The following is a 25,688-nucleotide window of genomic DNA, read 5'->3' as shown; positions in this document are numbered from 1 at the left end:
CTCGATTTATCCTGTTCAAAGACAGCGCCCAGGACTTCCTTAGGTTACTCTTGAAAAGTGGATATTTAAAAAAAAATTCCGTATAGAAATGAACTCTTGAATGGTAAAGAGGATTTCATGCACAGAGGCAGGGATTCAATGTGATGAGCCTTTAAAAATAACTTAAGGAGCGCTGCTTTGAAGATTATCTTTTCCTAATTTGTTGTAAGTTTCTTAGTACTTTTTCCCTAAACCTTGATATTTTTCAAAACTTGTTTTATTGATTTTTCTAAACAGCAGAAGAAACACCCTACCCCAAGGGTTTTAGTCCCTCATTCTCTCCACATACAAGTGTTTTCGAGGGATTGCCCTTCCTCGAAGAAGTGGTCTGTTTCCTTTGTCAGGAAAATGCTTTGAACTTGCTCTGTGACTGCTGGTTTCTGCTCTGATAGATCTATTCTTGGATAGAAGTTATGACTGAGTGGTATCCTGATATGGTTGAAAAAATCCACATTGGATCCTCATACGAGAAGTACCCACTTTATGTTTTAAAGGTATGTTGTGGGAAGAGTCGTTGACCTTTCAACTTTGGGGGATGTGTTAATTCTCCAGCAGTGCTTGTTATTACTTGGATTTTTTTTTTTTTTTGAGTTCTGGAAATATGTGTGTTATAAGTGTTCCTCAACTTTAATATCCAGCTATTTAGGGATTGGTTATTACCTTTAAATTTTTTTCCTTTACTAATGTAGTGTTGGTCTAACGGTATCAACGCTGTGACGTAGATAAGCCATTTAACCTTCCTGGGCTTTAATGCCTACCTTCATAAAATGAGGGGTGTGGTCTAGATTAAATTTCAAATCCTGTTTTATTAACACCACCACCTCTGACTAACTGACTTAGGCAAAAAAAAAAAGAGTAGGGGAATCTGTGATTGAACAAATATTGACATTGATACAGTTTTTAGAACCAAAGAAAGAGTTGAACAGCGAAACTTAGGAAAGGATAGGAACCAGGGCAATGCTGGGATTTGGGGCAGCAGGGCTGATATGATAGCTTTTGCTTCAGTCACCGCCTGTCTGGTTCTTTATTTTCAGTTGAATAAACTGGCCTTAGTAAAGTCAGTGAATGTGGCCACAGGAAGAATATTGGGAGCCGTGAAACTAAACTAATTCCTGCCGGTTAATTTCTAATTCTGCAGTTCTGTTTTTTTAACCACTCTTTCCCCCGAAGAAAAAAAATAAAAATAAATGAAAAAGAAGCTCTGGAAAACAATTTAATCATTGGAAAAACACATCCAATTTAGGAACATTTAATTTATACATAGTTTCCCAACATTATCTAAATTGTGATAGGTGGGCCTCTTCGATCATCCAAAGATAGGATTTTGACTCAGGATTTCTGGGTTTTCATCTGTTCTGACAAGAACTTGCGGTGCACACTCAAGGCAGACCTAGGAAAATTGGGTCCTCTTGGCAGCCGAGTTGGTCAACCAGACTGGATCCACTTAATCATGGCCTACCCACCCGTGACATTTACTTTCAGCCGTGTTGTGTGTACTCTTTGGAACTTGTGTTTCTGGGACCTAATGTACATGTTGGAGAACCATGCTTTCTGCATGCATTACTCCCAATCGTACTCAACCAAGGATGTGCACATCATGTGAGTCTCTGGGATTCCTCCATCTTCCCAGCATCAGGACCGGCACCAAGAGAATTTGCTCAGCACAGTAAAACAGAAGGTCGAGTAAGGCAACTAGTGCAGACAACTCAGGATTTCTTTTACACTGAGTGGATTAAATCAGCTGGGTAGTTCTCCTCTTTGTACAATTTGACCCTTTGTGGCCAAAGCCATTTGACTTTCTCACTTGCCTTCTTATTGGATATCCCGAGCTCCGGGTTAGTTAAGAAGAACCTCCCTGAGTGGCATAGATGGCAGTTTAAAAATCGAACTCTCTCTTTTTCTTGTTTTGGAATTCCAACCCCACTTATTTGTTTGAGTTTGCAACACTCTTCTCCCTTCCCTCCATACTCTAAAATGTGTGTCTAACTAATGTTTAAAAGCAAATGAATTATGATTCATTTTGTTTGGAGGCGTTTTTGAGAATTCTGAAGACATCAAAGCCTATCATGGAGGAAAGGTGGGGAGTTCTTATTCCAGAAAGCTGGCAGCTCCACTAGTCCCCCAGATGGTAAATCAGAATGAGGCCCCTGTCCCCAGACCTGTTGGTAATAAATTGGTGTGAAGCTAGATGTGTGCTTATTTTGGGGTGACATAGGGAAATAATCTACACATTAAGAGTGTGCACCCGGGGAAAATGGTGAGGGAATCCAAGTTTATCTTGGACCACTGGCTTTCCTCTCCCAAGCCTTTCTCTGTCCCACCCCTCCCACAGAAAGCTGTGTACCCAACACATAACCACTTAATTCTAACTAGAGTGTGAAGGTATGGCCTGAAACACTAGTTCTCTGCTGTCTACTTCTACACCCACCTCATGCAGCTCTGGTATCGCAAGGGGATTGTGAGGGAATAAAAAGAGCTTTACACAAGACTAAATCAACTTCAATAAAAATTTTTAAACATTAAAAAAAATAAAAGTTAAAGAAAAAAGAGTTTTAAATCGAGTCCTGGCTTCAGACCTCAGTCCCAACCCTCACCAGCTATGTGACCTTAGCTACTATCCTTTAATTACACCAGCTTTTAATTTCCCTTGAGAATTCTCAAAGGCATGCAGAGAATAATACGTATTTCATAGATTTGCTAAAAGGATTAAGTAGAAGCACTATATATATGGAAGTTATTGTCCTGAAGCCTCTTATTACTGTTATTTGATTTGCTCTGTGCAGGTTTCTAGGAAAGAACAAAGGGCCAAAAATGCCATGTGGATTGACTGTGGAATCCATGCCAGAGAGTGGATCTCCCCTGCTTTCTGCTTGTGGTTCATAGCCTCTGTAAGTATTCACATTCTCTTAAGCCAGAGCTTCCCAATATGTGGCCTAAGACCACTTGCATCAGAATCAACTGGCCTGTTTATTAGATGCATTTTCCCAGGTCACATCCTAGAATTCGTGACTTAAAATGTCTGGAGGTGAGACTTGGGTATCTACAATCTTCACAATCTTCTCAGGTGACTTTTATGCATATTAAGTTTGAGAACCAAGACTTTAAGCATTTAAATTACACTAAAGATTGTCTGTCTTATCCTTTCTACATTTCTGGCTGGTGCTAAACACTGGAACATAATTAAGAAATAGTATGCTATTGTGGTATGTTTCCTAAGTAAAGGAAAGAACTGAAGCAATTATCGGAATTGAGTCCCAGTGAATTTTTTTCTTTTGATTTGAATTATGCAGATATCTTTTGCCATATTCTGCCCTTAGAAATTGAACATAAAGCAACATTACAGAGCAGATCGTATTATCCCATATATCATAATAGGGAATTTTGTCCCCGAAGAAGGCCTCAGCATCAAAAAATCCATATATGAGACAAAGAGTACACCATAAAAGTAAAAATTATAATGACTGTAAACCTCTATAATAAATGAAAACCGTTCAGAAAATTTTTGCAAATCATATATATGATCAGGGACTCATATCCAAGATATATAAATAACTTTTACAAATAAACAGTAAGAAGACAAATAAAAGACAATTTTGAATGGGCAAAATATCTGAAAGGACAATTCTCCAAAGAAGATACACAAATAGCCGATAAGCATTATGAAAAGATGCTCAACATCATTAGTCATTAGGGAAATATGAATCAAAACCACAATGAGATACCACTTCACATCCACCAGGATGGCTAAAATTTTAAAAAGACAGATAATAGCAAATATTGGTAAGAGTGTGGAAAAATTGGAACTCTCATCCATTGCTGTTGGGATCACAAAATGGTGCGGACACTTTAGAAAATTGTTTGGCAGTTCCTCAAAAGTTTAAGCATAGAGTTACCGTTTGACCCTGCAGTTCCACTCCTAGGTGTATAGCCAGGAGGCTTGAACACGTATGTTTACAAATGTTCAAAGCAACATTATTCATAAGTCAAAAAGTGGAAACAATCCAAACGTCCATCACCTTATGAGTGGATAAATAAAATGTGGTATATCCTTACAATGGAATACCATTCAGCAATGAAAAGGAGTGAAGTACTGATTCAACATGGATGAATCTTGAAAACATTATGCTAAGTGATAGAAACCAGACACAAAAGGCCATATATTTTATTATTCCACTTACATGAAATGTCCAGAATGGGCAGATCCACAGAGACAGAAAGTTGATTAGTGGTTGCCAGGCTGGGGGAAGAGGAGAAAGGAGAAGGGGGGTAATTCCTAATGGCTAAGGGGTTTTTGGTTTTTGGTGTTGGTCGGCGGGGTGATAAAAATATTCTACGATCAGAGAGTGGTGATGGTTGCATGCCTCTGTGATATAAAATCCACTGAATTGTGCACTTAAAAATGGTGAATTTTCTGGGGCTTCCCTGGTGACGCAGTGGTTGAGAGTCCGCCTGCCGATGCAGGGGACACGGGTTCGTGCCCTGATCCGGGAAGATCCCACATGCCGCGGAGCGGCTGGGCCCGTGAGCCATGGCCGCTGAGCCGGCGCGTCCGGAGCCTGTGCTCCGCAACGGGAGAGGCCACAACAGTGAGAGGCCCGCGTACCGCAAAAAAAAAAAAAAAAAAAATGGTGAATTTTCTGGCATGTGAATTATATCTCAATAAAGCTGTTAAAAGCTAGGCACCCCTTCCTCTGGGATTTCAGCTGCAACCACACGTGAAGGTAGGGCTTGACACACAGAGTATAGGCTATATTTCAGCCCTCACTCACCCATTCTGTTCGGAGCCCTGCTTATGAAACAAGAAATTCTCAGACTAACATTGATCATCTCTCAGAGACTAACTTTTTGCTGAAAGACTCCCATCCAACCATTGCTAAAGTAGGAAAGAAATAAAGAGTGTGAAAAGGACAAAAAAACCAACAACCATAGCACATCTATTAAAATTTCAGCAAACATTGTAGAAATAAAAATGATAAATGCTTTATTATTTGAAAGAAAATAAGATCTCCTAATCTTTTTTTTCTGATAATGAATGCCACGTTATTACTGAAAAATGACTCTAACATAAATTTACAAATTTGTAGCATAAAAATGTATTTAACTAGTCGCTCAACTATTTAAAAGATTGCCTCTTTCATTCTATAAAATTACTTCCTTTTCATTAAGTTTTTGTTTCTGACCTATAGTAGATTAAAAAGTAACTGTACTTTTGCTTTCCTTTCTCCCATATTTACTAAGGGGTTATCTATGGCAAGTAATTTAAATTTGACTATTATGGTTGTTCTAGGAAAATGTGGATATAATATTTTAAATATTTAAAGAAAAGATGGTAAAGTTTTAGCTATAGCAAAGGTAAGATTTAAAAGACATTTTTCTTGGATATTAGCCCTTTATTGGTCATGTCATTTGCAAATATTTTCTCACATTCAGTAGGTTGTCTTCTAGTTTTGTCGATGGTTTCCTTTTCTTCTTTTTTTTTTGTGAACCACTATATTGTACACCTGTAGCTTATATAAAATTGTACAGCACCTATACTTCAATGTTTAAAAAAGACATTTTCTTTTTATCAACAATGAAAAAATACTTAACAAAGTCTTTTGAGTAAAGTTTAAATCAACAACTAATTGTGAACTAATCCACAAATTAAAATGTAACAATGTTGCCACAAATGAAGAATTTATACCAAAGCTTAGTCCTAGATGAAATGATCTAACTGGCTGAAATTTGTCTTTGTGCTTCTGCTACGTCTGTATTTGGTCATTTTGGAGTGAACTTCTCAGTCGTTGGAATGTGGATGTCCTTGGATCATGTTAAAATATGTGACCCTAAGCTGGGTATGAGTCTAAAGCACAGAAGAGCAGTGTCAGATGATATCTGTTACGAAACTCACAGCCAGTACCTAGGAAAAGCTACCACTGGCTTTAAAGCCAAATGATCTGATGCTTGGGAAACGAACTCGATTCTAGCAGAAATTTAGCTCACAACTTATAAGGACAATGCAGAAAATATTATCTAGACATGTGTGGGAATAAGACAAGGTTAGTCTAAGCTTTGATTGAGATGGCTTATTGTGAAAAGAGTGGAAATATAGGTTTTTGTTTCCTTAAATCTTTGTAGTGGGCTTTAGGCTTTAATAAAGAATTCTTTTTGTTTCTTGAAGGAAGTTTTAGAAAATAGATGGTTGAATTTTCTGCCTCCATAAATAGGAAGACCAATTGTCCCATGTCCAGGGCATTTACCACCGCTTGGCAACATAGTACCCTAAGTTCAGACTTTTCAAGGAATTAATACTCTTCCTGAAAGTTGAATCTGCAAGTCTAAACATCTCAAAATTTTTTAAATAAAAAAATAGACTAAGTTTAGTGGATGTTAACTAGATGGATATTAACTAGACTTATTGTGGTGATCAGTTCACTATATAGACAAATTTTGAATCATTATATTATACACCTTAAATTAATACAGTTGACCCTTGAACAATGCAGGGGTGAGGGGTGCCAACCCTCCCTACACTTGAAAATCCATGTATAACTTTACAGTCAGCCCTCCATATCCACAGTTCTGCATCTGTGGATTCAATGAGCTGCAGATCATGTAGTACTATAAAAATCTGAAAAAAATCTGCATACAAGTGGACCCACACAGTTCAAACCTGTGTTGTTCAAGGATTATATGTCAATCATATCTCAGTTAAAGAAGAAGACACAGACTAAGTTTAGAAGGACATAAAAGATATATCATCAAATATACTTGGTTTAATTTGTAGGTAACTCGTTTCCATGGGCAAGAAAATCTGCCTACCAGTCTTCTGAGGCACATGGATTTCTATGTTATGCCAGTGGTTAACGTGGATGGTTATGACTACACATGGAAAAAGGTAGGTGAAGGTAAAGAAAACAAAATAGGGGATACAGGATACATAGGCTGAATTATTTATAGAATCCTGGACCCTGGCATAATGGTTTTATTATGAAAAAAATTTTTTAATTCATTATGGAAAAGTTCAAACATATATGAGTGGGAATAATTGTATGGTAAACTCCTATGTACCCATCGCACAGCCAATCAACTCACAGCCAATCTTTTTTTTTTTTTAGCCAATCTTTTTTCATCTATATCCCCAACTCCCTTCTATCTTACCCGTATTATTTTGAAGCAAATCTCAGATACCATATCATCAATAAATATTTCAGTATGCCTCTCTAAAAGAGGTCTTAAAAAAATAATGGTACAATTATACCTAAAAATGAACAATAATTATTTACTAGCATAAGATTTCCAAGCAGTGTTTAAATTTCCAATTGTATCATAACTTTTTAAAAAGTTTATTTCTTTGGTTCAGGATCCAAATAGGCTAATATATTGTGATTGGTTTATAGTTTTTATTTTAATCTGTAGATTCTCTCTCCATCTCTCTTTTTCTCTATTTCCTTGCAATTTTTTCATTGAAGAAAAGAGCTTCCTGTTGTCTGGATTTGCTAATTGCTTTGCCATGTTCCTTTGTCCTCTGTATTTTCTAAAACTTGATATTTGGATTCTAGAAGCTTTATAAGATTCAGGTTTGACGTTTTTGGCAAAACTACTTCATTGTGATAGTGTATTCTCCCAACAGGAGGTGCACAATGTCTGGCTGTATCTCTTTTTGTGATGTTAGCTACCTTGATGTGCAGTACCTACATCCATTCATTCTTACTAGGAATCGTTTGAATGGTATTTTGATTGTAAAATCATGAATTACAAGAATTAGAACAGCATTCTAACCGAACGTGCATTGTAGCAGAATTGCATTCTAACCAATATGCGAATTTAATCCTAGTACCCTCTAACTCAATCATGAACATAAGTATGAATATCATGGTCCGTCTCATCTATACTGGAAACCATTACTATTTCTAATCCATCAACATCATGATTCATGTAAAATTACTCAAGCAATATGAAGTACAGTCCTTTCTAATTTAATGTGAGGCACATAAAAACATAGTTGAACATATATGAAAAACCTACTTGAATAGCACATACAAACACTAAGGGGAATGAGAATGATTGCAATGATTAGATACATAAGGAATTATACAGGAATTATTTTATGTAGAGGGTAATTTAAGCAGAAGAGATAGGAATAGTGAAGGAGATTGATGAAAAAGTCATCTCAGGGAAGACAAATACTGTGAGTAAAAGTTTGTCCGTAGGAGTGAGCAAACCCTGAACTAAGTAAATGAGAAATACCTAGGATAGTACCTAACACAAAATTGGTGTTCAATAAATGGTCACATTTGTAGGTTGCTATTACAATGAATTTATGCCTTCACTGGAATCACAGTGAAATTCAGCCACCCTTTAGATATTCTTACTCCCCAACTGTCCTTTGTATCTTAACTCTGCCAATTAGTCCCTGAAGTATGAGAACTTGATTTCCTCAGAACAACTGTTGCTACCAGAATCACAGGTCTGGGGTTGGAAGCAGACTGGGAGGCTTGGCAAAAGTGTTGGTGGAATAGGGAAAAGTGTGCCATGTCATCCCAACCCAGAACTTAAACAAAGTCTGTGCAACTGTTTACATGATCAAATTCCCAGATTACCCCAAGAACCCAATGGAGTATTTGCATTACGTTTAAAAACCAGAGTTGAATCAGTACAATCAAAGGAGCCATCAGGCTAGAGGTGTCTGCACAGCTCTGCCTCCTAAAGGTTTTTTTGGTTTTTTTTGCGGTATGCGGGCCTCTCACTGTTGTGGCCTCTCCCGTTGCGGAGCACAGGCTCCGGACGCGCAGGCCCAGTGGCCATGGCTCACGGGCCCAGCCGCTCCGCGGCACGTGGGAGCCTCCCGGACCGGGGCACGAACCCGCGTCCCCTGCATCGGCAGGTGGACTCTCAACCACTGCGCCACCAGGGAAGCCCCTCCTATAGGTTTTAAGTGAGTGTTGAATTCAATCTAAAGAGAGCATTGAAACTCATGACTCAACAATTTTGTATTATAATCATCAAGCTTGCTAAAAGACTTGATCTTAATTATTCCCACCACAAAAAAGAGATGATAATTTATGTGACATGATAGAGGTGCTATCCCCCAAATGGCAATCATATTACAATATGTGAATGTATCAAATCAACATGTTGAACACCTTACATTTGTGCAATGTTATATGTCAAATACATTTCAATTAAAAAATGACTCATAGTTTCAATTTGAGTTGAAACACCAAGTTATTTTACTTTTCACAGAAGGAACTTAAAATGACAATGCATAAAATTAAAGGAAACAAGGCCAAATAAGAAGGCCAGTAAGCAGCCTAGCAAAACCAAATGAAATGGTTTTTTTGTATAGGTCAAAGCTCATGAAATATCACCATTTCAGTTGATTCAAGTTTGAGTGAACCCAGCTGAGACCTGGATAGAACAGGGGCTATGCAAGAAGTACTGTGAAGACAGTGACAGGATAAAGAGATGGAGTTGAAGGACAGAAACACAACACTGTCCACTTAGGCTTTAAAAGTCGTGTCTTTCCTGAACTGCAAACATGGCTGCCCTGGTTACCTGTGTTTTGTTTATTTAGAATCGAATGTGGAGAAAGAACCGTTCTTTTCATGAAAACAATTCTTGCATCGGAACAGACCTGAACAGGAACTTTGCCTCCAAACACTGGTGTGGTAGGTTGTTTGCTTTATTTCTAACAAATGTCTCTTCATTTAAAAGGTGGTATTCCTAAAAGCTCATTAATTCAAACTGATTAGAGGGGAGGCCTATCTGAATCAGAAGATAATTTAGATAAGAAACTTTTTGGTTAAACGTAGTGCTATGAAGTTTGACTCAGATCAGCAAAACACCCTTCCCTGTTCCTCCCTGCCATATCCATACCTTTAAAAGAAGGAAGTTGGATTAGTTCTTTAAGGTCCCTTCTAGCTTCAAAATTCTAAAATTCTATTTCTCTGAAATCATAAGGAAGTGACCACTAAATTTCCTACTTTCATCAACAAATAACATTCATTATGAGGATATCAAAAGCTAGGGTTGGGTGAGTACCTCTTATTTTCAATTGCTTTGGAAAATATTGACTTCTATAGTGCTGCAAAACATTTTGTGGGGTTTTTTTCCCTTTGGCTTGTGGGATCTCAGTTCCCCAACCAGGGATTGAACCCATGCCCCCTGCAGTGGAAGTGTGGAGTCCTAACCAATGGACCATCCTGGAATTCCCAGAACATTTTGTTTTGTATTCACTATTCACTTTCTTAAGTTCTTTCTTTCATGAATATCGTAAAGAGAAACTTGTGTCCAGCACTGTGGGAGCTCCTTGTTCCTTGATTCCAGTGAGTTAAGACACTCAGTGAACACTGATTTAGGCATTTGGGGATATTGTCTGCTCTCAGGGAGGTAGGTGTTAGTTCACCACCCCCTCACTATGTTTCATAGTTACTACATTTAAGAAACGACTACAAAGCAACACTAAACTTAACGACTGAGCTGGAATCACCCATATTTTTGGAGGTGGGAGCATGTGACAACAAGGGAGCACAGCTATTGAAACCATAGAAACATCTTCTTCCTCCCATTCCTTTACTCTACACAGCCCTAGGTACATGATCTTCTGTGTTTCCTTTTAAAAAAAGAAGTGAAAATTCATGATTTTGAACATTTCATCATTATCCCAAAGTAGATATGAAAACTTTTCGGTCGAGTACTTACCTTTTCTCTTCATTTCCTCCTTCCTGTAAGTCAGAAACCCCATGAGGGCAGTGACCACTATCCATTACCTAGTGCAGTACCTGACACACTGAGGGGTCTCTGAAAGCTATTCAAATGAACATGTGCATGAAATTAGTTGTTTTAAGAGAGCTACAGATAAAGTAAGTAAACAGAGGAAAGAACAGTTGATCCTGCCTCAGGCTAAAGGGAATCATTTAGTGGTTTCTTCGCAAGAGGCCGTCGTTAAGATTATTCAGTAAAAGTGCCCACTGAGCATTCTTTCATGTGTTTGTTGGCAATCTGTATATCTTCTTTGGAGATCATTAATCATTAGAGAAATGCAAATCAAAACTACAATGAGATATCATCTCACACCGGTCAGAATGGCCATCATCAAAAAAATCTAGAAACAATAAATGCTGGAGAGGGTGTGGAGAGAAGGGAACACTCCTGCACTGTTGGTGGGAATGGAAATTGATACAGCCACTATGGAGAACAATATGGAGGTTCCTTAAAAAACTAAAGATAGAACTACCATACGACCCAGCAATCCCACTACTGGGCATATACCCTGAGAAAACCATAATTCAAAAAGAGTCATGTACCAAAATGTTTATTGCAGCTCTATTTACAATAGCCAGGACATGGAAGCAACCTAAGTGTCCATCATCGGATGAATGGATAAAGAAGACGTGGCACATATATACAATGGAATATTACTCAGCCATAAAAGGAAACGAAATTGAGTTATTTGTAGTGAGGTGGATGGACCTAGAGTCTGTCATACAGAGGGAAGTAAGTCAGAAAGAGAAAGACAAATACAGTATGCTAACACATATATACGGAATCTAAGGAAAAAAAAAAGGTCATGAAGAACCTAGGGATAAGACGGGAATAAAGACACAGACCTACTAGAGAATGGACTTGAGGATATGAGGAGGGGGAAGGGTAAGCTGTGACAAAGTGAGAGAGAGGCATGGACATATATACACTACCAAACGTAAGGTAGATAGCTAGTGGGAAGCAGCCGCATAGCACAGGGAGATCAGCTCGGTGCCTTGTGACCACCTAGAGGGGTGGGATAGGGAGGGTGGGAGGGAGGGAGATGCAAGAGGGAAGAGATATGGGAACATACGTGTATGTATAACTGATTCACTTTGTTATAAAGCAGAACCTAACACACCATTGTAAAGCAATTATACTCCAATAAAGATGTTAAAAAAAAAGTGCCCACTGAGGTGTAAAGACTGCCACAGCAGTGATAATTGGGCAGGGAGCCAGAGAAACAGCAACTAATATAAAAGACCTCTGAATAAATAGAGCTGACAGTTGCTAAGTGCTGAGCAGTTTATATATTCCATCCCGTGAGTTTCATTGTCTACACATCATGGATGAAGAAACCCAGACTTTAAAAGGTTAAGTCCCTTGCTCAAGAGCACAGAGCTAGGAAGTGGCAGAGCTGGGATATAAAGCCAGGCCGACTAACTCCAAGTTTGTTGAAATTCGTCTAAGTCTGACAATCACTCTTCAGTTATAAGTTCCCTTTTGGAACTTCTTTCATCCGCAAGCTCTTTTGCTGCTCTATTTTACTTAATGTTTTTCGTGGTAAAACTAGCATTACCTGGGCTTCCTTAGTGGCGCAGTGGTTGAGAGTCCGCCTGCCGATGCAGGGGACACAGGCTCGTGCCCCGGTCCGGGAGGATCCCACATGCCGTGGAGCAGCTGGGCCCGTGAGCCATGGCCGCTGAGCCTGCGCGTCCAGAGCCTGTGCTCCGCAACGGGAGAGGCCACGACAGTGAGAGGCCCGCGTACCGCCAAAAAAAAAAAAAGAGAAAGGCAGGCTCTGTAAGGATAATAAGGATCATGGAGTAGCCCATGGAACCCAAGGACTAGGATGCAGGCAGACTTCGGAAACAGACTAGAACTGGGCCTGAGGCACTATAGGGAGCTCAATGGCTCCTTTCTTTCCCCACCTCATCTCTGCAATGCACACTGGCCTTCTCTGTGTCCCAATCCATGTGACGATAATGATGATGATAATGCTGATAAACAAGTTATTAAACACTCAGTATATGCCAGCACTGGGAAAAGCATTTTATAATTTATCCATTTAGTAGATAAGGAAATTGAGGTATAGATAGGTTTAAAAAAAATCAAGATTGACTTGCCTCCTAGGGCATGCCCAATAATTCTACTCTTTCTCAACCACTCTAGAAGATTGATTGAAATGCAAGTGAGTGATAAACAGCTTAAACGCCAAAATAGAAGACTAGAACTTTTAAAAATTACTGTTGAGTCTTAACAATTAGCAGTGCCTTACTGGCACTTTAAAAAAATAAAATAAAACAGAAATATATTTGAAAGGAAAACTTCCAACATGTTAAGAGTTGACAGTGCCAGATGCCCCTCTTGTGCCACAAGTGTTTTGTAAAATGTAAAATTCCCATTGAGTGAAAAGAATTTGTCTTGCTTGGTTGCTTTGGGAAGCCAGAGAGCATATGGGTATTCAGATTTCCTGCTGGGCCACAAAAGTTCTGTTGATATTACATAGAATGGGGATTCCAAACAGTCCTTATAATGGAAGTCTAAAAGTAGTGTCCAATTTAAGGCCTCATCTTTCATTACCGTTATTTATTCCTATAAAGGACTAATTTAGATTACATCAACTTTTGACTTATTGGTTAAAAAAAGTTACCCAAGCCATATAGCTATTAAATGGCAAAGACAAGATTGAAATCAAGTGATGGGGTAATTAACAATATGATACATAGCCTCTTATTGTAAAGAATGGTTATCACCAATGGTGCCCAATTTGAGTCTCCTAAAATAAGAGCGTTGACTTCACAGGTTTGCCATAAAGATTAAATGAGATACCGCCTGTAAGTCTTAGCAGAGTTCCTGACAGATAGCTTGTGTTCTTTGGATGTCAGCTGGTGATGTTATTGCTGTTATCTTCTTTTTTTTCAAGAGAGTAGCTTGACTGAAACTAGAATCTGCATCTTGATTTCAAGTTATCAGTGGAGGGATTCCGAATGGCAAAAGACAAGTGAGGGACCCAAATTGGGGCTAATAAACGGTTTCCAGGAGGGAAGAATCTTTCTGGGTCAGAGGTGGCTCCCTGGGGCTCTACCGCTGTGAATTACGTACAGAGGAGAGAAGTGATGGGAGTCAGGCTACCATCCGAAGTGACGTTTCGTATAATTTCTCAAAGGAATGAACACATATCAGTCTAGCACCAAATATCGCCATTCCGTTTTACTTACTAAACCACTTCAGCAAGTTAGAAGTAGCACTGAAGGCAGACTTACATATTCTGAGTTCTCAAATGAGACTTTTATGGGCTGGATTAATTAGTGATTTTTAAGCTACACATGTCAGAAAAACCAGACTTACAATGATGAAAGAAAATGGGGTTTATTTTTCTCTTGTAACCACAAGTTTGGAGGCAGAGCTGCCATTTCTGAGACTCTCTTAGCCACTTTCTCGGGGCTGCAAGATGGCTGCCCTTAGGCAGCAACTGTTGGATGGCTGCTATGAGGGCATGTAAATATTTGGATTCAAAATAAACATAAACAACATTTAGGGGACATTAGAAATATGTTCTTTACAGAGCTCGAGTGAATCCATTTATCTAAAAATGTTACACCCTATATATGAGGAGAATACATGGTCGGGGAGATCACAAATTACAATAGGTTGCGTATCTACTTATGGTTCCACTCCATCAATTTCACTACAGAGGAAGGTGCCTCGAGTTTCTCGTGCTCGGAAACCTACTGTGGACTTTACCCTGAGTCGGAACCAGAAGTGAAGGCAGTGGCTGATTTCCTGAGAAGAAATATCAACCACATTAAAGCTTATGTCAGCATGCATTCATACTCCCAGAAGATAGTGTTTCCGTATTCCTATAGCAGAAGCAAAAGCAAAGACCACGAGGAACTAGTAAGTGCCGCTTAATTAATTTTCTCATTAGCATTTCAGAAGTAAAATAATACATACTTCAGGAATCAAAAACTGTGGGGAAAAATGTTCTGTAGAGGACAAAGTGGGATAGATGCTTTATATCTTGATCTAACATTTCTGAGAGTCACCCTAGGTCAGGGTTCATTGAGAGATTGTAAAGGACTGAGCCTTATTTTGAGGACATGAACTTCCGTCTAGCAGAGGGGCTCTCTAGGAAAATGTCAGACTAGCTCTTGGAACCTCAGGAGGGAACCAGTCTACCTTGACCTAATCTACATATGAAGCCATATGAACAAGGACAAGGACAAGGCTTTCTGGAATTATTGGTCTGTTTGTAGGTGCTAGCTTTCTACAACAGCCCGCCACAGATCAAGTCTTAGCACAATACTTATCGATTTGATACTAGCATTGGGAATTGTTTATACACTGACCTTCCTAACTTGCAGGGGTTTGGTCCTATTAAAAGCAACTCCAATTTCAGCATTGAGGCAAGACCTCCCTCCTTTTGTGGAATGCAGTGGATGATACAGTGAGTTCAAAGAGGACTCACAGTTGGCTACCCCCTCATCACTTTTTGGTCCCAGATATTCTATGCTTGGGTTAATGGCAAAGGATGCAAGGGTTCTTGATGGATTGTGGCTAGGTTTGGACAAATCCTCATCCCAGATGCTCTCTAGACAATGGAAGTGCTATGGCAACAGTCCACTTCTTGCCCAAGGTCTGATCTTTATGTACTGGTTTGTTTCTTATTGACTTGTTTTGGTCTGGTTCTCTTAACAGAATAAACTATAGCCACATTAGGGGCTAGCAATTCCTGATGACAAATATAAAGTTATTTGCAGTTGCTAAGAATAACTCATTTAGAACAGAAACATCCTTGATACTTATGATTCCTTTTTCCTCTCAAGGGAAAACTTTTAAGGAAAGTTCCTTTATTGGTTGTTATCTTTGAAGAAGTGAGAGGATATTCATCATGATCTGGAAATAGACTTAGTGTGATTTTGAATTATTTTTGGATTACTGTCATCACAAGTGTTTGTTGAGAGTTATTATGTGTAAAATACTGTGTTGATGGACATTGAAAGAAGCATCAGGTAGGACCCTGCCCTTTAAGAGAATATGAAATGGTTAGGGAGCTCAGCCATTAGCAATTGTTACAGATAGCTGTACTGTAAGGTATAGTAACTACTAAGTAAGTGACACAGATGGTACAACTCACTTCTGACTGGGATAACTAGGAGTGGCCTCATTAATTCATTCAGAAGGAAACAGATAAGTGAGGGGATAAAGTCCCTGTCCCGAGGGCTTATAATCTATTAAGGTGTGACATACTGTAAAGAAAAAGGAATGATAAAGCGCCAGTGAAGTGAAGGAACAGGCACAATTCCAGCCAGATACTGAAAGATAGGATTTCTGTAAGTGGACCCGGAGGGGAAGACTTTCTAAGCTGAGGCCAAGGTTCTCCCCACAGGAAGTATGTTCAGGGGAATGTAGGGTCAAAAAAAGGAAGTTGATCCCTCAGAAAGTAGATGAGGTCAGCCTGTGAAGGAGAGGTCACCTAGTCTGAATGTCAGAATCAATTTACATTTTATTCCGTAGATGGGGGGGGGGGGTTCCGTTAAAACTTTTGAGCAGAGGAATGGCACAACATCATATCCACTGATATTCCTCAGGTCCTTCAAGGGAGGGACAGTGAATACCATGATGTTAGTGCCAATTTCAGAAAAGATCTGCATAAGCTAGAAGCAAAAATAGTGGAACAGGGGACTTTGTTACTATCCTGCAGCACACCAGGGATATAAACTTTTTTATTTGATGAGTCTTTGGGAGGTATTAGACATTTTACACGAAAAGGAAATAGAGTTTGTGAGAAGAATGAGGAGGGAATCATACATTGCTGACATACGTGTATTGTTTAGAGAAGCTGGGTTTAAAGTTTGGTGACAATTTTGTCTAGTTGTTTGCCTTTGAAATATAGTTAGACTTTGTTTTACAGTATAATTTTGTTACATATACTTTGTTTTACAAAATAAATGAATTCCTAAAAAAGGCTTATGAGAATTATTTTTTCTTCAACGTAAATAAAATTTCAATATATTGGAAGAGTCTGTGTCTAAAGCCACCCAACTGTGATTTCCGTAAAGAGAAAAACATTTTTAAAAGTTAATTTATTCTTCTCAATTTATCTCTTGGATAAATGCAGATTTTTTCATATATACAATTCTCCCCACACCCCGGCTCTATTGAGATATAATTAATTGACTTGTATGTAAATTGTGTAAGTACAAGGTGTACAATGTGACGATTTGATACACATATATATTGTGAAATGATTACCACAATAAAGTTAATTAACACGTTCGTCACCTCACATAATTAGTTTGTTCCTTTGTGCTGAGAATACTTAAAATCTACTCCCTTAGCAACTTTCAAGTATATAATACAGTATTGTTAACTATATTCACCAGGCTGTATTTTAGATTCTCAGAACTTACTCGTCTTATAACTGGAAGTTTGTATCCTTTGACCAGCATCTCCACATTCTCCTCCCTCCACCACCCCCAGCCCCTGGCAACAACCATTCTGCTATTTCTTCATATATACAGTTTGATTGAATAAATATATGATTGGGTTTTTGTGTTTTTTTTAAGAAACTTCTACCTGTCTTGTTTTAAAGCTGTACATTAACTGAAATTCCATATCTTATTGATTTCAGTCTCTAGTGGCCAGTGAAGCAGTCCATGCTATTGAGAATACTAATAAAAATACCAGATATACACATGGCAGTGGTTCAGAAAGTTTATGTAAGTATTTCTTCTTAAGATCTTAGGGGACTGTGAGGTACTAAAGAAATTTGTGTTTGGTTTTTCTGTGTGGATTTAATTTTTCTAAGTGGAATCTTTAAACATGGTCCCATGTAAAACAATTGGATTATAACAGTTAGAATTGCAAGCATGATAGCTATGACAGTACTGAACAAGGCTATATTAATACATAAATATACTAAAAAGAAACCAAAATGATACTTAAGAAATTATGCTCAGTGCTATAGAGTAGGGATTATAGAATTGGTATCACACTAGTTGAGTGAAACAGAAAAAGTCATAAAGGGTCAAAAGAATGTTTAAGATGCCCAGGGCCACCATGTAAGGTTGTGCAGGTTGAACACTGTACAAATCTAGGAATACCATTTACATTAGATGCTTTTTTAGTGGCAACCTGTGTCCAAGAGTATAGCTCATGGCACACTACAGTTGAATGTCCTTTGTTTGTATCACACTGATGGAACATGTGTGTGGCAAGCTCTTAACAAATATTTTAAATTAATTTCTGCTGGGAGATATTTGTTGAGGGACTCCTTTGTATCCACAGTGGAATAACAGACAATTTTGCTCTTTTTTAAACTGGAAGGGGAGATAGGAGAAGAGAAACAGAAAATAAGCATGTAACAAGGTGTCAGCAAACTATAACCCACAGGCCAAATCCAGCCCACTGCTTGTTTTTGGATAGCCTGTAAGCTAAGAATGGTTTTTCCATTTCTTAAGTGGTTGAAGAAAACCAAAAGAAGAATAAGATTTTGTGACAAGCGAAAATTACGTAAAATTCAAATTTCAGTGTCCACAAATAAAGCTTTATTCAAACACAGCCACACTCATTCATTTGCATATTGTCTATACAGCTTTCAGGACAGTGGAGTTGAGTAGCTCTGACATAGACTATGTGGCCCTCAAAGCCTAAAATATTAATTATCTGGTCCTTCACAGAAAAAGTTCGCCAATCTCCGATGTAAACAATTAAATAGTAAAACATAGGGTAATCCCATTGATAAGTGAACAACATAATATTAGCGTATAGGTTTGAAAATGACCTGAGAGAGAGGCAGCTTAGCTCAGGTGGCCTGGAAAGGTCTTCCTCGGTAGGTGACATGTCTGGGAGACCTACCCAGTAAGTGGCTGCCAAACAAAGGTGTGGGAAAAAACCAGGGAGAGGAAATGGCATGTGAAAAGGCTTTGAGATAATATGTGCCAAGTCCCAGAGTTTCCTTTAACAGGTATGATTTATAGGGGGATAAAAACACATTCATATTAATAATCACATCCATATTATTTTCAGTAAATTACTTGAGCACCAAAGGTCTATTAGTAGAAAGTCCAGAATCTTCCTTTTCCTCCTCAATCATCCCAAATTATCTCAGGACAAACTGAGGCCAGATTGGTCCACGTGGTGTCTCTGGCTCTTGCTGTCACTGGTCTATCTCTGCCTTTGCCGACCCAGGTCCTTGCTCTGGGTCACAACTTCCTTTCATAATTCAGAGCTTTCTTGATTCCCATCCTCTCTCTCCTGTTGTTCCCCAAAGCATGACCATAGTGCCTCAGGGCTGGAGGCACTTCTAGAGCAACTTCTTGTTTTGACGAAATCATTCCATCTCCAGGCATGCATTCATTCAATACAAATCTCTGTGTGTGTGTGTGTGTGTGTGTGCGCGCGCGCGCGCGCGTGCGCACGTGTACATAAGTATAAAAAAAATTCTGGAAGAATAAATGCCAAATATTAATAATAGCTATCAGAAATATTTGCTGAATGAATAACAACTAATCCACTGTTGATGGATATATTTCAATACTTCAGTATAAACAGTGCTTCAGTAAACACCTTTGTCATTAATTCAAGTATAGGTATTGGAAGGAGGAAAAATGATCACTTTGCATATTATATGAGTGCCTACCTGGAAAACACAAAAATAGAGTAACAAAGAGTTGAGTAAGGTGGCTGACTATGAACTAAATATAAACGAATCTATAACTTACTTATATACCAAAAACAATCAGGAAGAAAGTAAAATGGAAAAAAGATCCTACTGCCCCCCCAATATACATGTATACACATGCAGACGTGTACATATAGATACATACATACATGTATAGATTCATTGTTAAATGTATATACGTGCGCACACAAATCCATATGATCTCTATGAAAAACCTAGAAAACTTTACTGGTGTACATAAATGAAGACAAATAAAAGGAGAACCCCACTATGGTTTTGAGTGGAAAAGCAATACAAAAAAAAGTGCTAGTCATTCTAAATTAGTTTGTATATTTAATGCAGTCCCAATGAACACTTAATGACTTTGAACATCATTTGAAAGAATACATTTGGTAGAAGAGCTTGTAAAATTCTGAAAAATAAGATTAATAAAAGAAAATTTGCTCCAACCAAGTATTAAAACACATTATAAACCTGTCATAGTTGCAGGGGTTTTTTGTTTTAATTATACTAATTGTAAAGACACAAAGAAGCAATTATGGATAAACAAGAAGGTTCAATGTAAAGGAACTGAGCCTGGAAGTGACATCATTAGAAGGGAATACTGAGTACAGAAAGACACTCAGATATATAAGATCTAGTATCTCATAAAGAAGGCATTTCAAACAGTGAAGAATGTTAGACATTGTTCAATTAATAGGGTTGGAAAAACTGGTGAGTTATTTAGAAAAAAATTGTACTTAGATTACTAACATGTCTTTCTCCAAAATAAATTCCGGATACATAAAATATTTTAACATAAAAACACTGCCATAAACCAAGTTGAAGGCTAAATGACCAAATAAGAAAAAAAAATTCTCCACATATTACACAGGGCTAATAACACTAATGCTGCTTTTATAAGTAATCTATAAAATGAATCAAGAAGAAAAATGAGCAAAGACAATTGATAAAAATATAAAGATGGTCAATAAATATACCAAAAAAATGTTCAACTCACTGATAATCAAACATAAAGAAAATTTGATATTATTTTTCATCCACAAAATTGCCAGAAATGTATAATTCACATGGATGGTATGGGAATGGAGCATGGGCATATTCATACCCTGCTAATGGAGGTATAAATTAGTTCAATTCTTTTGAAGGCTATTTGGCAACGTGCAGCACAACAGCACAACGTGCAGCTCTCCAAATAAATATTAAAATTAATTACATCCAGCTTTACAGAGCAATGCTATGAGATCATTAAAAATGATAAGGTAGGGCTTCCCTGGTGGTGCAGTGGTCAAGAATCCACCTGCCAATGCAGGGGTTATGGGTTCGAGCCCTGGTGCGGGAAGATCCCACATGCCACGGAACAGCTAAGCCTGTACACCACAACTACTGAGACCATGTGCCACAACTACTGAAGCCCGCGTGCCTAGAGCCCATGCTCCGCAACAAGAGAAGCCAACGCAGTGAGAAGCCCGCACACCGCAACTAGAGAAAGCCCGCGCGCAGCAAGGAAGACCCAATGCAGCCAAAAATTAAAGAAAAAAAATGATAAGGTAGATTTGAACTCATTAATACATAAAGCTGGCCAGGATAGATTATGTTTAGGAATGTTCCTGAATAGCTTGTATAGAATGATCTTATTTATGTAGGAAAAATATTATGTTAAAGTATGCACTGAAAAAGAAAGCACTAGAATATAAATGGTGACCATCACTCCTTGGTAGGGTTATATGGGTAATTTTTATTTTCTTCCTTAACCTGCTTTCCTTCAATCTCTATTTTCTTCCACAAACTTAGATTATTTAATATTCAGAAAAAAGCAAAACTATTTTCATTTTTAGGGAAAAAAATCCCATCTTGTTAGTTAACTTGAAACATCTGTATTTCAAAAAGTAACTTCTTTTTTCTTTTTGTAGATCTAGCTCCTGGAGGTTCGGATGACTGGATCCATGACTTGGGCATCAAATATTCGTTTACAATTGAACTTCGAGATACAGGCAGATACGGATTCTTGCTGCCAGAGAGTTACATCAAACCCACTTGTACAGAAGCTTTCGCTGCTGTCTCTAAAATAGCTTGGCATGTCATCAGGAATGTTTAATGCCCTTGATTTTTTCACTCTGTTCCCATATTTTAATTTACTGATTCCAGCCAAACCAAATCTTTGTACCAGTTTCTTTTTAAGTTTTATCAGTTTTCATAAAAGGTTTTCCCATTCCTTGGTTTTGTCAAAGAACAAAATAAATGCTACCTTAAAATTAAGGCAGACAAGGGTTCACATTTCTTTTTCCTTTTTTTTTTTTTTTTGAGAGGCTAGGTACTGATTTTTTTCTTTGATTCGCGACATTTGACTAGACATCTCAAGCAATTGTAATACCTACTTTCATGCAGAGCATTGCATCCTGAACAAAAAAAGGAAAGGCTGTCACAAGTACATTAAAGATTTCTGCTCCAAATTTACATTAAGTTTCTGCTAACGCCTTTAAAAACACACCCGTGCATTCCGTTTGCTCCACTGTAATAGACGATGGCCGAGAAAGCAGAGGAGTGTGAAAAACAGGACAAATACCGCCTGTCACTCCAGTTCAGCTGCTCAATAAAAACGTTGAGCGAATGAATGCAGTTATCTTCGACAACAAACGTGGCATTTTTGCATATTCACAACAGCTGTCTATTGTAAGAAATTATGTAATAAAAGTAGAAAACGCTTTCTCTTAAATCCACTGTTAATTGGGAATTTTATCTCTCCCGGGTTCCCGGTTTCTTTTCCGGGGCTAGCTCGTTAGGCACAGGTTTTTTGATTTCGACAGCACGCCTAGGAAGCGACGTTACGCCCAGGGGGCGCGTCCACAAAGGGGCGGTGCATACGCGCTGACGACTAATCTGGCAGCCGGAAGCTGCCTCGGTCTACAGAGGAACAGGGCGAGCTCTTGACTTCCGGCGGCATTTTGAGGCGATCCTCTTAGCGGCCTGATAGTGTTTTCCTTGTCTTTTCTTACTCTCCAGTCTCTCTTCGTTCCTTTTTTTCCTACGTCCCAGGCTCGCTTGACCCTGGCGAAGCGGCAGGTGGGTTCCGCTCCCCAGCCATCCCGGAGTCCCTCGGTAGCCGAGGACAGGTTCCCGGGAGCCGCGCGCACCTCCTTCTCGCTGTCGTCTTCCCGGGGCCAGGCGCGGGGACAGAGAGTCGCCTCCCCCGCTCCTTGGAGCGGCGGCGGCGGCGCCACCTCCGGACTGCGCTTGCGAAAGGAGCTCAGCGAGGAGGTAAGTTTGAACTCCGTGAATTGGCGTGGGTACCGGGGGAAAGGCGTTGGGTGGGCCCGGGATGGGGAGGCCCCGCTTGTCCTCCATCCCTGCTTGGGTCACGCCGGAATTTTGAGCTCTCCTTGAGCATTCCACCCTTAACTCTGCAATAGATCCCTGTGCTCCTGACTGGTTTCTCGCCCTGGTTCTGATTCTGGCGAGTTTGCCTAAGGGGGCAAGTGGATTCAGACTGGAGGCTTTGCTGGGTCACTACCATTTGATGTGAGCCTGGGAACTCTTGCGCGGTATTCGCGTTGGTATGAGATGGAAGGGTGCCGGAGTATGGTCTTAGATTGAGAAGCTCCCTCTTTACACATTCCAGACCCGTTAGGGAAAGGTATCTTACTTTTGGTTATAGTTGGTCTTGGTTATTTCCCGGCAGTGATTACGACGCAGGTGCTCGGAGTTGAGGAGTGCTACTTTTATCTTCACAGTCCCTAGGTAGTTACTTTTGGCAACTATCTGTCAGAAACCCGGAAAGGTGAATGAAAGGAGAGGCTCTGATGTTTGGCATTGTCTCTTTCTAAATAGCTTAAAATAATTTATGTGGCTGGAAAATTATTCAGAGTCGATATCACGTGAATGATATCGGTAGGATCTTGTTTGTGGAGCGTAGTGTCGAGCCATTCGGTTATATCCCGAGGTTTTCAGATAATTTGAGCTACTTTGAAAATTATGGGCGTACGCAACCTCTTCAGGTTTTTGATTGTTTTGAAGAAATAATTTAAAAGTTTGGAAAAATCTTCACACCTCAAGTTTTCAAAGTTTTGCCAAAAATACTGTTGCAGTAGATCTAAATGCTTATGCAGTACAATCCATGCGTATGTATGTGGTGCCGGTTATCGGAGTCTGGTTCTGCAGTGTTTGAAATTACTGACTTTAGAACCTAAGCGACAATGTTTTGGACAGTTTTGTGGACATATCTCTAGATTTTCGAATAATTTAGAATTTAATGAAATATTTCGATTATAACATGACAGTTTCACAAAGAGACTAAGAATGTAGGTGCAGGTATGTAGCAATTTGTGTCTAAAAATAGTTGTATTGTGAAACTAAGACTTTTACTGTGGGAATCTGGGAGGATCTAGTTTTTTCAGGTGCATGCCTCTTACGCGCTTCCTAACTATCTGGTGATTCGAAATGAACATTGATTGCGTATGTTAAGATATGCAAATTTATCTAATTTTCATATTTATAAATTAAAACTAAAATCCCACAGGTGGATGCTATTTTACTTTCTGTACAAGTTATCAAACATTTAATAAGTTATCGGTGTTAACTTGTATTGTAATATGCACTGACATTTACATATAGAAAGCAGTTGTTTAACATTTATTTATAGAATTGGTTTTCAGTAAATTTTAGTCTTTCCTACCTCCCCCAAACCCCACTCTGCTTCTCATATAGAGTTGAGCTGGAGCTTTTTCAGCAGATACTTAGCAGCAGTTGAAATGTTAACCGGTGTTGGCATATATAAAGTGTCTTCTATTCTCTTTTTGGTCGTTTTGTATGTTGCAGTTCTGTTTACTTCACTTTATAGTAGTTGCCAGCATGGGATATTCTCCCTGCATAGTCTTTTTAACAAAATGTATTTTCTGCACAATGCTACAATATTGCCTTCCTCACACCTGTGTAGTCAGTTTAGTGCTGACGATTCTGTTTTGAATTCAGTTTGAAATTGTTTTAGTCTATCTACATATAAGCAATTGGCAAGATTGTTCAAGAAAGTTCTTTTTTTCTTAAAATATGTTAAGAAAAAATTCTCTCACACTATGCAACAAATAAACGTAACTGTTTTTCTTTCAAAACTAAGAAATATAAATATGAAGAGGTCTTATTTTTAATATAACACTTTTAATTTTAGGATGCCAGTGGATAGAGATTTATTCTCCTACCAGTTAGCACCAGTAATTATGTAGCTTTAATTGCTTAGTTATTTCACAGTTTCCTAATATTATGGTGCTACTTATCCAGACTAAAGTGTTTTATGCTTTCATTTATGCTACCGGAAGATGAGAACTCAAAAAGATGTAATTGTGGATTGCAGTGAGAATACTAGAACTAATAAGTTTTATTGACAAGATTTTAGTAATCAGGATTCAGAAATAATTTAAAAAGAGGCCCCTGTGTTTCTCCCCTCTCAGTCATATTTATAGCATGAAGCTATGAGTACATTGTGATATTTGTAAGTTTCCGGGGGAAGGAGGACATTTCCCATTTATTAAGGCTTTTTGTTGTGTCTTAATAGATTTAAACTTTGTGTCCCATGTTTTTCATTTTCTTTATGCCACGCGGCTTGTGGGATCTTAGTTCCTCTGACCAGGGATCGAACCTGGGCCCTTGGCAGTGAGAGCTCAGAGTCCTAACCGCTGAACCGCCAGGGAATTCCCTTCATTTTCTTTTTCAGTTGAAAAAATATTAAAACTTCTGATATTTATTTACTCTACAAATGGAGAGGAGAAATAGGAGAATAACTCAACAGACTTTTACCACTGTCACTCTGGCTTTGCTAATAATGCTCATGTTTGGGAAAGGCATGATAATGTGAGTGGGAGTGTGATGGTTACTTAAAACTAAAGAATAAATTGAAAACTGAGGGAAAGCCTTCAAAGTCTCTGAGATAGGGAAGACTTTAATATTTACATTTTTTCTTATTGTTTCTAATTTTTCTCTTATATTTTGAAGCATTTACTTCTTATTGAAGCCTGTTCAGATATTAATTGAAAAACTTTTCCTCCTCTCATTCAAATCTACATTTTATTCTTTTGTGGTTTATCTTTCTCTTTGGGCCCAAATTTTTAGAGTGAAAATTCTAATCATCATGTTAGATGGTAACATAGTTTTAAGTTAGTATATATGAGCAAATGTTTTCCTCGTGTATTGTAGGTTATGTGTATATATTTAGAAAAATGGGATTTAAAATATTATATTTTGTATT

At 38.5% G+C, this 25,688-nt stretch overlaps 2 protein-coding genes across 7 annotated transcripts in view; both read left to right on the top strand.

The window, feature by feature from the left end:
- CPB2 (carboxypeptidase B2) overlaps positions 1–22,164 on the top strand; it is a 48,901-nt gene extending 26,737 nt beyond the window's left edge. The window contains exons 5-11 of the mRNA XM_022574861.3: positions 432–533; positions 2,823–2,927; positions 6,806–6,916; positions 9,596–9,689; positions 14,462–14,664; positions 17,402–17,489; positions 21,367–22,164. Of these exons, the coding sequence (XP_022430569.1) occupies positions 432–533; positions 2,823–2,927; positions 6,806–6,916; positions 9,596–9,689; positions 14,462–14,664; positions 17,402–17,489; positions 21,367–21,551 (888 nt within the window). The 3' untranslated portion in view covers positions 21,552–22,164. The remainder of the gene's footprint in view (positions 1–431; positions 534–2,822; positions 2,928–6,805; positions 6,917–9,595; positions 9,690–14,461; positions 14,665–17,401; positions 17,490–21,366) is intronic.
- Positions 22,165–22,338: 174 nt separating this feature from the next.
- Positions 22,339–25,688, top strand: part of ZC3H13 (zinc finger CCCH-type containing 13) — a 92,351-nt gene continuing 89,001 nt past the window's right edge. For all 6 annotated transcript variants that reach the window (XM_089899536.1, XM_022574869.3, XM_022574867.3 and 3 more), the window contains exon 1: positions 22,339–22,711. The gene's annotated coding sequence lies outside the window, so the exon portion shown is untranslated. The remainder of the gene's footprint in view (positions 22,712–25,688) is intronic.

This window comes from Delphinapterus leucas, chromosome 18 (genome assembly GCF_059928025.1).
Source record: "Delphinapterus leucas isolate spDelLeu-1000000601 "Yukka" chromosome 18, BTC_Dleu_Yukka2, whole genome shotgun sequence".
Lineage (NCBI taxonomy): Eukaryota > Metazoa > Chordata > Mammalia > Artiodactyla > Monodontidae > Delphinapterus > Delphinapterus leucas.
The sequence above is the reverse complement of the archived record's forward strand: the minus strand, read 5'-3'. Positions and strand labels throughout refer to the sequence as shown.